The sequence below is a fragment of the Euprymna scolopes genome, chromosome 20 (genome assembly GCF_053919585.1).
Source record: "Euprymna scolopes isolate OS-2025 chromosome 20, ASM5391958v1, whole genome shotgun sequence".
Lineage (NCBI taxonomy): Eukaryota > Metazoa > Mollusca > Cephalopoda > Sepiida > Sepiolidae > Euprymna > Euprymna scolopes.
Window position 1 is genome coordinate 88,983,025 of NC_136501.1, and position 16,513 is coordinate 88,999,537.

A 16,513-nucleotide genomic window follows, 5' to 3' on the forward strand; every position below is an offset into this window, starting at 1 on the left:
TCTATTGGAGAGTACCCAAAACTGAATCGAATGTTACGAACAGCAATTTACAGAACAAACTGGACATTTGTTGAAGAAGTATAAGATTTAAAAGCTGCATGAAAAACAAAATTTGTACAAAGGCCGACTACACAACCGAATATAAATTCAAAACCAGGTTAGGTGAGGGTTACATTTTTTGACACCCCTCCCATCCCTGCCACTTCGCCGAAATAAAGACGAAAAAAGTAAATCCTGTATATATTATACAAGTGACCTTGTCTACCTGTGGAACGATCACTACCAAACTACTCTGTCAAGTTTTGGTCTGCAGACTTGAAACTTAATGTATGGAATATTCGGCCCTGTCAAACCAAATTGATTTGCTTTTTATCTGGAAAAATAGCTGCTAAGGAGTAAAAATTGAAAAATTGGAATTTGGCAGAGGTAGTTTGACATTACGTATATGCTCTACGCATGTACAAATATACATTTATGTTTAATTGCATTAATTTGTAAAATTTTGATATGTTCGTGTTGTTAGTCTAGATGGTAGAGAATGCTAGAGCGCTAAATGTTTTGGTTTTGATTGCAGCTAATGACACCCAAGTCATATTTTTTTAAACTTTTGAAATCAATACTATATATTAGGTGCAATATAATAATCTATAATATAAATCTCACCTGTCTGTTTAAATGCTTGTATGTATGTATGTCGTCCTAAAACTTTCGACAGAGTCAACGGATTTTCACGAGATTGGTATCGTTTTGAAGCTCGACTTTTCAGATGACAAATATCGAAAAATTAGCTAAAAACATTAATTTTTTCACCCTCAACTGGGTACTTTCCTATAAGGAGGGGGGTTGCTTTTTTCGACGATACTTTCGGAAGTCATCCCCTCTTTTTGATTGGCTAGCCTTAATTTAAACCTTCGCCACTTCCGATTTGGCGATGGACGCAACGGCAAAGATGTCATGTTTTTGCTCAACACACACCTGCAAACCCCCGGGCAATGTTGGGCACCCAGGCTAGTCAATACATAATTGATTCTATAATAAATATGAAATCCGCTTAAATTAAAATATATTTAAGCATATTTTACGACTGGGCAATGCCAGGCGGCCTGCTAAAATAAAGTGGATCCACTTAGTGATTCAAAGATAATTATTAAATCTGTTCTAAATATGAGGGTAGGGGAGTGAGGGTGGATCTAATCTCGTCAGGAAAAAAAAAAAAGGATTCCATTTTTTTTAGTTATTTTTTAATAGAAATCGCTCCAGACAAGGCATGAAGTTACTCGATACCAACAAGAACGAAAAATGATTATCACAAAGACAGGAGATGCCTATTTTTAGTCTTGAAACAACCAAGGTTGTGGGTAGGAGGAAAACAGTCAGCAAGAAAAGAGTTTCACTACCTTGCAGTTCTTGGAAAGAAGCTACTGGAATAGGAAGGTGAATTACAATGTCAGTACTAACTGCTGACAGCACAACTATTTCTAGTCTGTTTTGTAAATTGCAATCGGAAACATTCGGTATAAACTTTCCATAAAAGTACCAATATTTATAATGTAAAAAAAAAAAAATCTTAAAAAAGAATTCACATTTAAAAATGATCTAGAAAAATGTGTCCATTATATATTGCTTATTAACTGCAAAAAAATTTTTTTTTTTCTAAAATCAAAAAACAAATACAATTAAGTGTGTGTGTAAAAATATATATATATGTACCTATGTAAGGTTAGTGAAAGAGAACCCTAGCAGAGTGCTCAATTAACAAGAAATATTTTAAAAAATAAGAGCGTAATATTTATCAGAAAAACATTGGTACCGTCGGTTTCAAATTCAAAACAAAGGGAATCAATATGTGGTTTCTTTGTCAGACTCTTTCCAGCCTATGTTAATATCTGTCTCTCTGGAAATGCCATTTCTGGGAAGGCGGATATGAACAGAGGCTGAAGAGAGTCATTGAAACCAATAGTACTGTTGCTGTTCTGATCTTCTGTAACACACACAAATTATATATATATATAGATATATATATATATATATATATTCAAAAAAACATTGAATTAAAAATTAGCTCTCAAATGGTTAGTAAAACAAGTGTTCTTGCATAGTCTGTACAGTAAAACAATTTATTTCGATTATAAAAAATGTGCATGGATTGGAGTCCCTATTTACTTGCCTCCCCACAAGGGGAGAGTTAGATATAAGGCTCGTTTATAATGTATGGAAACTCCAACTCCTCAAAAAGAGGCACTCTGGACTGCGGCAAAAATAAAAATTGCCTCAGTCTAGAAAGACTTTGCTGACCAAAGAGAGAAAAGATGAAGTAATGTCAGAACAGATACTACACTTTGATATACTAAGAAATGATTGAGAAAATATAAAGAAATCAAAATGTAATTCAAAATCCCTTAACCTGAGGCTTAAAAATATGCATAGTAGAAATGTATGTACATCAACAAACCAGAGTAAAATCATAGGAAATAATAAAAGTCTGCCCTATAAAATTGTACGTTTATTAAGTTTATCTATTTGTAGACAGAAAAATCTAGCATGCTGATACTGATGTCCAGGGCCAAGTACAGATGGGAACAGTCAAAGGCCAATGAATAGACAGGGCTGCTACGATGACCAGCATAATACAACTGAAAAGAAAAAAAAAGATTTATAAATTACAATTAAGTGAAATATTTACGTGTTTTGTTTTGGTTGTTTTGGTTTACAGTATATCAACTCTTTTCTCGTTATTTTGTGTCAAATTTAGTCATTAGGATTCATGCTTTAAATTCTTTTTGCCTTTAAATATTTATTTATGGCGTTTGATTTGTAGAGGAAAATTGTTTTCTCTTTGATTTTGCAAAACATGATTGAGTTATGTAAAGGGAAAGGGGAAAAAATAACATCAATATTTGTTGCATTTTAAGTCAGCAAGCTGGTATCTTCAGATAGCCTGATCTGATAGCAGCATAATTAACAAGGAGTGGAAATTCCTTTGACAAGCAGGAATACTAAAGCCAACAAATTACTTGGTGTGAGCAGCTTTCATTGTTGTTGTCAAACAAACGCAAGGAAGAGTTAGAATATCTGTTAATTATTGAATTCAATTAAACAATTTCTTGGATGTATGAGGTGCCTTCAATAAGTTTCCAGACTTTTATTGATAGTACACACACGAAACTTTTATTGATAGTACACACATGAAACTTTTATTGATAGTACACACATGAAACTTTTATTGATAGCACACACACGAAACTCTAGTCCTTTTTTGAAATTATCTCTTTCAGCTGCAATGCACTTGTTGTACCGTTCCAACAACTCTTGGAAGGCCCCATGGAAGTCCTTTTGTGTGAGCATGTCTCATAAGATGTATAGCAATAACATACTGAATTTTTAAGAGTCTACAACAATTTTAAATGCCTGTACAAAAAAACGTTTGGAAACTTATTGGAAACCTCATACATTAATATTTACTTCTTTTGCCAAAATTAAATGTTGGAAATTGTTTTGCCAAAATTAAATGTTGGAAATTGTTTTGCCAAAATTAAATGTTGGGAATTGTTTTGCCAAAATTAAATGTTGGAAATTGTTTTGCCAAAATTAAATGCCCATTAAGTTCACCTGTTGAAGTTCTATTGAATGAGAATATTTGAATACCAATGAATGCCATTCATCCAAGTGCAAAAACTTCTTTCAAGAAAAAATACTCAAATTAAATGCAGTTTAACTATCAACATAGAGCAGAAAGCCATACTTTCAGAACAAAGTATTGTCCAGAATTCTCCCTATATTAAAAAAACAAAAATCTAGGCTTTCTTGAAGCAATTGATGCGGGACTGTTAGATTAAGCTGTATAAATCTTGTTTCATAAACATATTTTCATTATAAAAGTTCAAATAAAAGATTATTCTGAGACTTCACTGTCAGTCTGACAGGCCCGCAGCAATCATCAGGGAACTTTGCTTGAAGAAAGCCTAATTTTAAAAAAATTTAATTATTTTTGTGTTCAATCATTTATATTGGTGAGAAACAGTCCACCGATGATATCCTAGAAACACAAATTCGGAATAAGGGTGTCAGAAACCTTTAGAGAACTTTGGTTACAAAAAGCCAAAATCTGTACGATGTGCATACCTGTCACAAAACAAAAATATATTCCAAAAAACATGTAAATTGATCGACTATTTTTTTAAGAAAATCAAATTTTATGAAAAACAGAAGAGTGGCTGTCTTGTTCATCATTTTGAAAATAATCTAAAAAGACAAAACAAATGGAGATAACTCAATAATTCAAACTTGCAAGATTTATGTTGTAATGCCTACGAATTCCCATTAAATCACATAAAAATGATTTTCTTTATAAAAATAAAACTACTTGATCAATTCGCATAATTTTTAGAATATGATATTTTCATTCTGTCAGAGGTACACCCATAATAAAGCTATTTCTTTACAAGACAAGAACCAAAAGTATTGATACAAGATTATTGAAATGGTCGAGAGAGAGAGAGAAGATAGATCATACCTGCACAGATTTTGGTGCTCTCTTATCCCAGAGGCGCGTCATTCCATGCCTAGCAGTGCCAGTCAACATGGCACAATCCCCGTCAGTTTTTACACAGTAAACAGCAGAATCAAAAGGTTCCTCCCACATCATCTCGCTAAAATAAACAAAAGAAATATTTATAAAAAAAAAACAGAATAAGCAAATAAGAAATCTATAAACATAAAAACTAAATCCATTTATAAATTATTGTAAATAGTTGACTGAAGAATCATATAACAATGACCAAGTCTTCAGGCCTAAAATATCTTATTCACTGTTGCATCTGATAACATGTGTTATCGATTTAATGATCATTAAAAAGACAAAGCATAACCTTTCACATATTTAACAACTTACAGATTAAATGGTAATGTAGAAGATGTTGAGTAATTAATTAGACTTTGGCTTCAGAAAGTTTGTTGACCTGCTAAACTGTCATGGGAGGATCTTGCTCTTCTCAAGGGCGATAACTCTGCCTTCTATGATCCAAGAAAAATAACTATTATATTTTTCTAAGTGCATCTAACATTAACAAAGGTGGTAAAATTGAAACTTAGCACCTAAGATATCAGCAAAATGTGACATCAATGTATTACCTGCACTTTAATGTTAGTGTTAAGTAAAAAAAAAAGTCCTCTAGTTCACAGAAAATAATTTACTACTTATATTTAATAATTTGTTGTTTTTTTTCCATAAAAAATAATATATTAGAAAAACTGTTTTTTTTATATTTATTGTGAAAATAGTTTTTCTTTATAAATGGATTTTAAATATAAACAACCATTAATATATACAATTTAATAAATAATAAGTTTTTTTTTTTCAAATAAGAAAACGTTTTTTAGTAAATATTTACAATTTAACAAACAAGGCAATTGCAGAAACTTTAGAAACCAAATCACTTAGTAGTGAAATGGGTTTCTAAATGGATGTAAACATTTGCTGCTACTAAGACTGAGCTTCTTTCCTTTTAACAACTCCGAAAATCTTCTCAGCCACCGACTGTTAGGACAAATAAAACTCTACCTGAGAACCCATCCTTCAAACTCCCCAGCTTAACATTCATAGTCAACATGAATTAAAACAAATACATTGAGGACATTGCTAAGGCTGCTGCAAAGAAAGTAGGCCCCCTTAACCATGTTAGAAAATTATTTGCACCAGAAAGTATCCTATATCATTACAAAGCCACAATTTGTCCATACATGGAGCATTGTTGCAATATCTGAGCAGATGTATGTACCACTAATTTCTTATTCTTAGACAGGACCCAAAAAAAGTTTCAGATCTTACACTATTGACCAAGCTCCAACCTCTATCTTATTGCTGCAATGTTGCATCCCTGTATCTGTTTTACAAGTACTTTTATGGAATGTGTTCTGATGAACTCATAGCACTTGTGTCCCTCAATATATATACTCCTGGTTAAGCTGACAAGCAGCAAAGTCCCACCCCTTTAGTGTTGAGATCCATAGATGCCAGAAAGTCTTCTACTCTAATAGTTTCTTCTCTTAAGACTTTGGAATTCCCTCCCCGTTTCCTACTTCCATGACTGTATTGAAATACAGAAGTTTAAAGGTAATGTGAAGACAATATCACTGATCAACTCCCTAATGTCTCCCATTAAACATGATCCCAAATAGTAGCCTTTTACATTTCAAGTGGCAATATGCCTTGCTTGGGATGAAAATGAATAAAAAAAAAAGTACTTGTTTTTTTTGTTTACAACATTTTCAAATAATAAAATCTTTTTTATATTCAATTTTTACCATAAACAAGGCACAGTGCCACTTTGAAGTAGGAGGCTACTATCAGGGACATAAGTTGCAGGTATATTATGAAGGGAGATGAGCAATAAGATGCCTGTTCACATTACACTTGAACTTCTGCATGTCAGTACAGTTGGGAAAGCAGAATCCCAGAAGGGAGTTCCAAAATCTAGCAATTCCGGGGAAGAAACTATTGGAGTAAAAGGCTTTCTTACACCTAGGGATGTCTACTAGGGATTTAGTTGCTTTTTGGGTTTGTTGAGGGTATTTATGTCGAGGGGGCACAAGTGCTTGTAGTTCATCAGAGCATTCACCATTAAAATATTTGTAGAACATGCAGAGGGATGCAACATTTCATTGATGGGACAGAGGCTGAAGCTTTCATAAAAAGTAATTTATTTTGCAGAATACAAATTTATAATTTAACAAATACATTTTTGTACACCTAATATTATACAACGGATATCAAACCAGTGAATTTATGTAGATTACTAGATCACCATCTTAGAACATAGGAAGCATAGAATAGATGAAACAATTCTCAAGAAAACATACCATGATAGTATTTATAGAAAAGACTGAGACTGGCAATCTTATGAAGATACATTTACAACCCTCATATGTGAGATTCACCAACCGAAATCTTATGTACAAATAGATTAATGTTTTGCTTTTTTTTGTATATACAAATTAGTCACTTCTTACTAAAATGAAAAGCCACTCAAGGATAAAGGTTAATAAAACTGTCAGTTGAACGATGAACAATACTTTGAAAGGATTGAATAATAATGGGTGGGAACGGAAGAGACAGATTACTTAAAGATGACAGCTTGAGAAGTATTTGTTAACATTAGACTTGAAGAAACTATGCTGGAATTAGCAGGGAAGCAGTTTTGTGGTATTGTGTTTTAGAAGGAGGAATCAGTGATTGGAGCTCAGTCGAGCACATAAAATGGAAATAATAATACAGAACAGAGATTAGCAACATCTCTTCTTTCAAAAAACAATTGTAGCAAACAGAAGAAATCATTCCCCACTAGATTGCAAAGTTGATTTTGTACTTTTGTCAACACAAGAAATAGTGCTCTGAGCAGCAGCTCCCCTGGTATTCCATCTTAGGACATGTCTGACATGTAGACGATTCCATCAAGAGTCAAGAACTTTCTGAAGTGATAGATGTAAGAGCTTAGGGAATAACCAAAAGTCACAGAGAGCAAGGTCTGAACTACAGAGAGAGTGAGGAAGTGTCTTGATGCCCATCTTGGTCAAAATGTTTGTGACAAAAATAGAATTATGAACTGATGCATTGGAATAAACTTTGCACTTCCGCATTTTCAGTTCCTCGCAAATAATTGTGCATACAGTTCCGAAATTGACATCAAACTGTGCACTTATTGTCTCTATAACACATGATGCTCCTTATGAAATTCTTTATTTTGCGAATCAAGCTCTAGTTCCACACCTCTCATCATCTCTCACAGACTCCCTGCCTTCCTTAAATCTTTTATGCCACTCAAAAATTGATGCTCGATTCATGCAAGATTGTTCAAAAGCAGTCTGAAACATTCCATACATTTTTTCCAGAATTTTATTGCACATTGTTCTTCTAAAGTGTCCCCACATCCAGATTGCATTTTTGAAATTCACCAGCTGTGACAATCATGCTTTAGTAGAGTGTATTCCAATTCCTACCATAGCTGTTCATTTGAACCAGAAATCATAAAAATTAGTCAACCATCTCTTAAGATGTATAGCAATAATAACATACAGATCTTTCAAGAGTCTATGACAATTTTAAATGCCTGTACAAAAAAAGTCTGGAAACTTATTTAAAGCGCCTCGTATGCTGAAGTGGAAGCTAAAACAGAAAAAAAAAAAAAAAAACTAACCATTTTTCAGTGCGCAAATCCCAGAGTCGCAAATAGGAATCATAGCCACATGAAAGGAGAATATCTGGAGTTTCATATTTTAGGTCTAAGATGCCGGCACCTCGTCTGTGGTCTTGACCCAGGCTACAATCCATCACACCTCTGTATGAAAAAAAGAAAAGAAACTAAAATTGAAAAAAAAACATATTTTTGTATAAAATGTTATGCGATTATCTAAGAATAGTGAGTAGGAATTCTAATCAAGATAGTAATGAAATGCAGGGTGTTTGTGCAGTATAATAGAATTTCTGGTAAAAACATTACCATTTGTTGTGTCCAAATTAAATCCTAAATTCCAAAATTTACAAAAAAATGGTCCAGTAGATGTACGAGATGTATTTTTTACAAAAAAAGTCATAGACACTAGCAGTTGGATTTTTTATATATATTTTTTTTTCAATGGCATATTTCAAGGAAAGCAAAGGAAATTAGTTATTTTTTTTCAATGGCATATTTCAAGGAAAGCAAAGGAAATTAGTTATTTTTTTTCAATGGCATATTTCAAGGAAAGCAAAGGAAATTAGTTAATTTTTTTCAATGGCATATTTCAAGGAAAGCAAAGGAAATTAGTTAATTTTTTTCAATGGCATATTTCAAGGAAAGCAAAGGAAATTAGTTAATTTTTTTCAATGGCATATTTCAAGGAAAGCAAAGGAAATTAGTTAATTTTTTTCAATGGCATATTTCAAGGAAAGCAAAGGAAATTAGTTAATTTTTTTCAATGGCATATTTCAAGGAAAGCAAAGGAAAGCAAAGTTAATTTGTGACACAATTGGTTGCGCAATGCTTCCAAGTTAAAACTTGATAATTCAATAAATTCTATTTTGTTTGTATTTTTCTATTGAATATTTGTTTTAAGTTTTGGAATTTATACTAATTTTTACATGACACATACTTTATGCGAGTGTTTTTATCTGAAATGCATTTGTTTGAAATCTCATTATACTGCACATGTACTTTGAAATGTAGGTCAGAAGTGATCTGTGGGTAGAAGTCACATTTGGAATACAACTGTGGTTATTTTGATAATTTCAAGATTCAGAGAAAACTGTAAATAGTAACATTTTCTGGTCTTTTGAGGTATATATAAGGTTGTTTTATTATATATATATATATATATATATATATATATATATATATATATATATATATATAGTTGAATGTCAAAAAACAACATTATTTTTGCACCAACCTAATAAATTGAGAAATGTGTTTAGAAAAACAATTTTTAGAATTACGATCATTGATAGAGAGGGAATCAGAGGAGAGGTAGCAAAGCTAGATTTGAGATTAAGGTGAGCAGATGTTCCGCTTTTTACTCCATTTAGAAGAGATTGGCAAGCTGACTCTCTATGTAAAACTGAGTGTATCTAGAGAATGTCAGTATAAATTGTAAACTTTAAACAACCTTGCTTCATTTTTTTTTTTTTTTTGCAACAGTTTTCCCATTTTAGGATGAGTTAAAGAATGGAGCATAACGTGAAAGTTAGCTGGTAATGTTTTTATTTGTAATTTTATTTACTGTTTATTTTTAATGATAAATTTGGATTCTAAATCAAGGGAAATAACTGATGTCATAACAATGGTTTCAAGGTGTTTGATTTTGACTAACCAATTTTCATGTTATTGTTGCATTGCGTTATTGGCAATAAACTAACATGCATCACTATAAAAATATATTACTGAAAACAACAGCTGATGCAGAAAATAGCAGTTCATTTCTCTTTGTCAGAAACATTGTTTATGAAATATAAGGACTAATAGAAAATGTAAACATAAACATCTTTCCATTTCTTTTGAGATATGGCAAATTGAAGAATGTGTGAAGGAAACCAATTCTCAGAATTATGGTCACCAATCAAAGATAACATGGGAAAAATAATAGAGATAGACTTGAGATCAAGGTGAGCAGACATTCTGCCTTTTAATCCAACTAATTAAGGAGTTGATTGTATATAAAGCTGAATGTTGCCATTTTTCTACAGTAAATTGAAAATTATGAAAAACCTTTCTTCTCTTAACGAGACATTTCTGTTGAACTGTTACATGTAAATAAAAAGAATATTAGATAAGTGAAAATGAGATTAGGATAAGCCTAGAATCGAACCCTGTTAAGAAATGGAATGTTAGAAATTAAGTCTATTGTTAATTCTTTTAGAAATGTGAATATTAAATATGTCAGTAAAAGAATGAATAATGCAAATTAAATTGTTTAAAAATAGGTTAGAGTTATATATTGAGGATTCTTTTGTTGTCAGAAGTGTGTTTTGGACAAACATATGTAAAGCTACATGAAATTGGTCACATTTCAAAAACACTTCTGACATCATAGACAAAGGACATTTCTCCATATTATGGGTTCGGATTTTAGTCAGAAAAAAAAGTCAGTTAGCAAGAGAGCCAGTCAGTTGGTTAGTTGATACCTTGGAAGCGAAGAGAGAACATTTAGACTATGTAGATCTAAATTTGAATTCCTGACGTCAATCGACCAGTCAATCAGATGAATAAAGAAGTCATCATTATTTGTAACTGTTGTCTCGTGTCGTCATTTAGTTACAACAGAAAAAGGTAATTGTGTTTACCATCTAATAATGAACATTGTGTAAACCCTTCGAAGATTGTGTATCTCTCCTCCTCTGTTAAGAATTGTGGAAAATATCACCCTCTCCTCGGTATATGTTAAGAAGAACAATCCCCTGTATGATATATAAATGTCTTTCCCTCAGAAATTGTTACAGTCGTCGTCATGATGCAATATAAATGTTGTTATCATTCTGTGTTATAAGAACTGTTAATACGAAGTCCCCAAGAAATACAAGAAATGTCTCCCTCATCGTTGTTATATATGTGCCCAATATGAACTCCGTGTCATCTCCAATATGGGACCCCTGCTACACAACAGAATGAATAGGTGTCTACGTCAAAACAGCTTTCAAAGCAAGGCACGATCATAACAAAAATGTATTACGAAAAGCATTTCAGTAATGCTGATGCACATATTGTGATAGAAATGAGCAAAAGACGGGGAATAAAGGTACTTATCCAGTTTACGAACAAACATTCAATAACTTCTCCTCTGCATCTTCCGGCAGTTTACATAAGCAGTCAGAAGATGCTGAAACAAAAACTGCGACACAATTAATGTAAAAGATGGCACCACTCCCATTTTTTAGAAAGCTATTCTTAACATGGAGAAGGAGAGGGGTTACATGGGAAAGAGGAGACACTGCATTTGGAATTCATCGTCTGATAGTCTTCACTTTAGCATCTTTTGGCTGCTTACATAGCCTGCCAGATATTGGGTCGTAAACTGGATAAGAACTCTGTAAAGTTGACGCACATACAGTGATAGAAAGAGGAGTAAAGAAAGGGAGGGATGTCTACTCACTTGCACAGATCCCAGATAATTAACGGGTAACTGCTATTGCAACCTGCACTGCCAGATGCAAATGTGCTGTAATCAGATAAAATATTCGCATGTTAAAAATCTAAATATGACCAATACAAAAATCAGTTCTTGTCCAGATTCTTGATATAGTAGAAAAACGAAAAATAAAGAAAAATCTGTATAATATACATACGTGCAATTAAATGAAAATATCATATTCCAAAAATTACATAAATTGATAAAGTAGTTTCATTTTTAGAAAGAAAATCATTTTTAAGCAATTAATGGGAATTTATAGGTATTACAACATAAATCTCACAAGTTTGAACTTTAAGTTATTTTCTTTTTGTTTTTACAAAATGGCGGACAAGATAGCTACTTTTCAGTTACTCCTAAAATTTTATTTTCTTATTTAAAAATAAAACCACTTGATCAATTTATTTGATTTTTTTAATATATTTTCCTTTCATCACAGATACGTATATCATACAGATTTTTCTCCAGTTTTATTTTTTAAAATGGGAGGGGGGATTCTAGGCAAGAATCCAAAAATCAAATATGATAATAGCGATAATGTCAAATGTTATTTCTGAATTTTTGAGATGAGGATTGACTATTCATATTATTTGGATTCATCGGACTATTGTTCTCATCTTCCTGTCACTTTCACAACGTTTTGGTCAATGTAACCTCTGACCTTCTTCAGGTGTATCTTGTCAAACTCGGGAATTTTGAATCGAATTTCGAGCGGAATCCTTTATTTACTTCACCGAGGTAGCAAGCTCTCGTTCCATCAGACAGGACTGGATAGAGGTCCTAAGTAATTTGCAATTGTATTTTTCGGTTGCCCACACTAGGGATTGAACCTTCAACCTTCAGAAGGATATCACTTTTTACTAATGATTTTTCCAAGTACTTTAACAACTACACTTTAGGTCCTTGCAAATTTTAGGAGTCTTAAACCTATTTAAGGTCGAAGGTTCAATCCTCCATACGGTAAGTTTGAATTATTTTTTTAGTTATCTTCTTTTGATTTTTTAGATTGTTTTCAAAGTGGCAGACAAGATGACAGCTCTTCTGTTACTCATAAAATTTGATTTCCTTATTTATAAATAAAATAAAAAACTTGATCAATTTATGCGATTTCTGGGATATAACATTTTCGTTTTGTCATGGGTATGCACATCATACTGAGTTTTCTTTATTTTATTTGTTTTTTTTAATAATGATGGAATTCTAGACAAGAACCCAAATTGAACTATTAGCAAAAAAACATAATTGCAAGAAGACTTACCTGCCATCTGGTGCCATTGAAACCGACCAAACTCGATCTTCTGCTCGCAGTGTCGTTCGGATTGGGTTTCTGTTATACTGCTCTTCGATACTCAAAATCTAAAATTTATTGAAAAGTTTGGGTATAATTTATCAACACACATGAGGCATCAAATAGATTTGAGGCACCCCAAAATTAGAAGCAATCTAAAGGATACATTTTGCTATTACACAGATTTTTTTTTTTTTTACTTCCAGTTGAATTATGAACAAACTAGCAAAAATACTCGCAGTTTGCATGGGACTTTACTGTATGCATGGGCACCCACGAAGCGGGTACCCGATTGTACAGCAAAGCCCCAACCATTCCTAGGTCAGAGATCATAATCAGTTCAGTGGTGTGGGCTGTAGGAGAGTATATATATATATATATATATATATATATATATATATATATACAGAGGCTATGACCTTGACCCTTGACCCTAACCTTAAAAAATGTTGTGCACCATCCCTAGGTGGAAGACCATCATCATACCAGGTTTGGTCATGATCGGTCCAGTAGTGCAGGCTGTAGGAGAGTTATACATACAGACACACACATGAATGCTACTACTTTATATATAGATATAGATATGTTGTATATGTACATTTGCCATCAGAGTTTTTTTTTAACAAAAAAGTTACTAATAGTAAAAAAAAATACAGTTTAATTAAAAATCAAAATGTTTTGTTTTGTAAACTGGATATTTATAAAAAAATTAGTAAAAACAAATTTATTTACAAAACTTTTAAAGCTAAATGAAGCAAAATATTTTTTTAATTAAATAAAATATTGCTGTGTAGCTTGCTTGTTCAAGGCAAATAATTCATTTTCAAGAAAAAAAAATTGTTTTGGCTTTTTTAAATTGATAATTAGATCTCAAATTTCAAACGATATCTCGAAAGTGTCAATATTATTAATCAATCAAGTATATCATTTTTGATTTTAAATTTCTAATAACATCTCAAATATTTTTTCTTTTACAAATATTAGATTTGTCACTATAAAAATCTAATATTTATTCTAAATATTAGGTTGGTGCAAAAATAATGCCGTTTTTTTGATGTTCAACTTCAAAAGATCATAACTCCTTTCATAATAAACTTTATTAACCAAAGTTGGAATTAACACATTTTTGTTAACAAGAAACAAGTTTATTCATTCCATTAGCATAGAAATCCAGAGTTCTGGAAGCGATAAAATCATTGAAGGCCGATTCAGCATCATGTTCGCTTTTTAAGCATTTTTTGCGTAGGATGCTTGAAAAAGTGAAAATCAGTGGGTGAGAGGTCTGGTGAATATGGCGGATGAGGCAGGGTCTCGTAGACCAATTTGTTCAGTTTTTGCAGGGTCAATTGAGCAATATATGGGTGAGAGTTGTCATGGAGGAGAATTGGTCCCTTCATATTGGATAATCTCGGGCACATACGTTGGAGCTTTTGGTGTATTTCATCAATTTGTCGGCAGTACTTTTCCGCCATAATTGTTTCGCCCGAATTCAAAAAGCTGTGATGGATAAAACCAGCTGCAGACCACCAAACAGTCACCATAACCTTTTTTTGGTGCAATTTCAGCTTCAGGAAGCGTTGTAGAGCTTTTCCGGCATCCGGCATCCAACCACAGTGCTGAATGTCGACGGTTGTCGTAGAGGATCCACTTCTCATCATACGTCACAATCCACTCAAGAAATAGGTCGTTTTTGTTGTGCAGAAGACCTCAAAACGACAAATTTTTTTATTATAGTTCAATTCCTGCAGCACCCATTTATCCAACACTTTTGACTTCCCTATTTGCTTTAAATGACAAACGACTGTTGAGTGGTCCACTTCGAGTTCAACAGCAACTTCTCGTGTGGTTTTGCGAATATCAGCTTCAATTAAGGCTTTCAAATGTTCGTTATCAAGCGCAGTTGGCCCGCCATGACCATCTTCATCTTTAAGGCTCTCGTCACCATTGCAAAATTTTTTGAACCACTGTTGTGCTATATGTTTGCTAGTGGTTCCTGGGCCAAATGTATCATTGACATCACAAGCTGTCTTGGCAGCTTTTTTCAGCCTCGTTTGAACTGGAACAAGAAAATCGTGTGGATTTGAATTTTGTCCATGCTGCCGAAAAGTCTGCAAAAACATGAATGAAGACATTAAGAATGGTAACGAAAACTTGATTCGATAGAGCGAAAAACACGCTTCAAAGTGATATATAACATTAATTAATTCAGAAATCATATATAAAAGTAACGTGTGAGAAAACGATATTGTTTTTGCATCAACCTAATAATAGAACCAGAAATAAAACACTACAAACAATTATTAAAAACTTAAAAATCTGTGCCAGGACAAAGCGTGTTCTTCTGGTCGTTGTTCATTCTAGGATGCTTCAATTTAATTTGATCCTAAATAATTAAATTAAAAAAAACTATTATTTACATTGTTTTTCTTGTTTTTTTTTTTTATTATTGAAGTTGTGGAATTTCAACTAATTTAAAATAACTGTCATTTTCCATTTATAATATACTGAATGTTGTTGATGAGTTGTCCCCTTAAGTAATCCGATTTACCAAATTTCCACTACTAATGATTACCATGATATTATCCCATCGACTACTGTACACTCATTAACCCTTATCCTCTGGGCCTTGATAAGTGGTGACTCTTTTGTAAAAAAAAAGAAAAACAGTTCAAGCACAAACTTAACAGGTGCTTGCCTAGCAAAGTCAGATGTGACGAAATGTATAAATGGGGAAAACAGGGAAAAAGTTACTCAGAGAAAAAAAAAATGGTTCTGGACATGACCTTAAACTATATCCAATGGTGAGGCCCCAGCTTGCAGGCTTTGGAGAGCGTGGAGCCACCCTTTGATTGCCATTGCTCCCAGGTCCACTCTGACCCAGAGTGGTAGTACCTGTTAGGGTCCCAACTATGGGTTACATAGAAACCGTCTTGATATATATCTATTAAAAAATTTTTCTTCAAAATAACTGGATTCGGCATTAAATAACCTGAAAAGGGTTGATATGCCATAACACAAAAACAACCAACCAGAGAAAAAATTGATTTACTTTTTAAATTAGCAGAAATAATTTTCATCAATATGAGGGGTAGTTCCACTAGAAAAATAAAAGAAAATAAAGAAAAAGGGAAAGAGAAAAAAAGGAAAAAAAAAAAAGGGAAAAAGAAAGAAAGGAGAAAAGAAGAAAAAAAAGGAAAAGGAAAAAGGAAGAAAAGGACAAAAACGCAAACAAACTTTGAGAGTAGCATCTCTAGATCCGGACACCATCAGGTCACCATGAAAGTCTACACACTGGGTATCTTCGGTGTGAACATTAACATAACAGAAGAGTCGCTTCCCTGTATCACTATGCCAGCCAAACAAACTTCCTTCCCTAAAGAAAAACAAAAAAATTATCAAGTCAAATACAAATGTTTGATGTTTTTTCCATTTAAAACATCCAGAATTTTTTTTAATCAATCCATCTCAATCAGTGGACGTTAAAATTGACAGCCTAAACAGCATGCAATGACAAATCATGTACAGATGATAAAAATGGTATAATGTGGTTTTGTTTAGCTGCTTAGCAAT

At 32.8% G+C, this 16,513-nt stretch overlaps 1 protein-coding gene across 1 annotated transcript in view; it reads right to left on the reverse strand.

Moving 5' to 3' along the window:
* Positions 1-2,478: 2,478 nt before the first annotated feature.
* LOC145241541 (F-box/WD repeat-containing protein 4-like) overlaps positions 2,479-16,513 on the reverse strand; it is a 43,669-nt gene continuing 29,634 nt past the window's right edge. Inside the window, exons 4-9 of the mRNA XM_080104599.1 lie at positions 16,178-16,316; positions 12,914-13,011; positions 11,620-11,685; positions 8,193-8,333; positions 4,514-4,649; positions 2,479-2,633 (exon numbers count right to left, since the gene is read on the reverse strand). Coding sequence (XP_079960725.1) covers positions 2,517-2,633; positions 4,514-4,649; positions 8,193-8,333; positions 11,620-11,685; positions 12,914-13,011; positions 16,178-16,316 — 697 coding nt within the window. The 3' untranslated portion in view covers positions 2,479-2,516. The remainder of the gene's footprint in view (positions 2,634-4,513; positions 4,650-8,192; positions 8,334-11,619; positions 11,686-12,913; positions 13,012-16,177; positions 16,317-16,513) is intronic.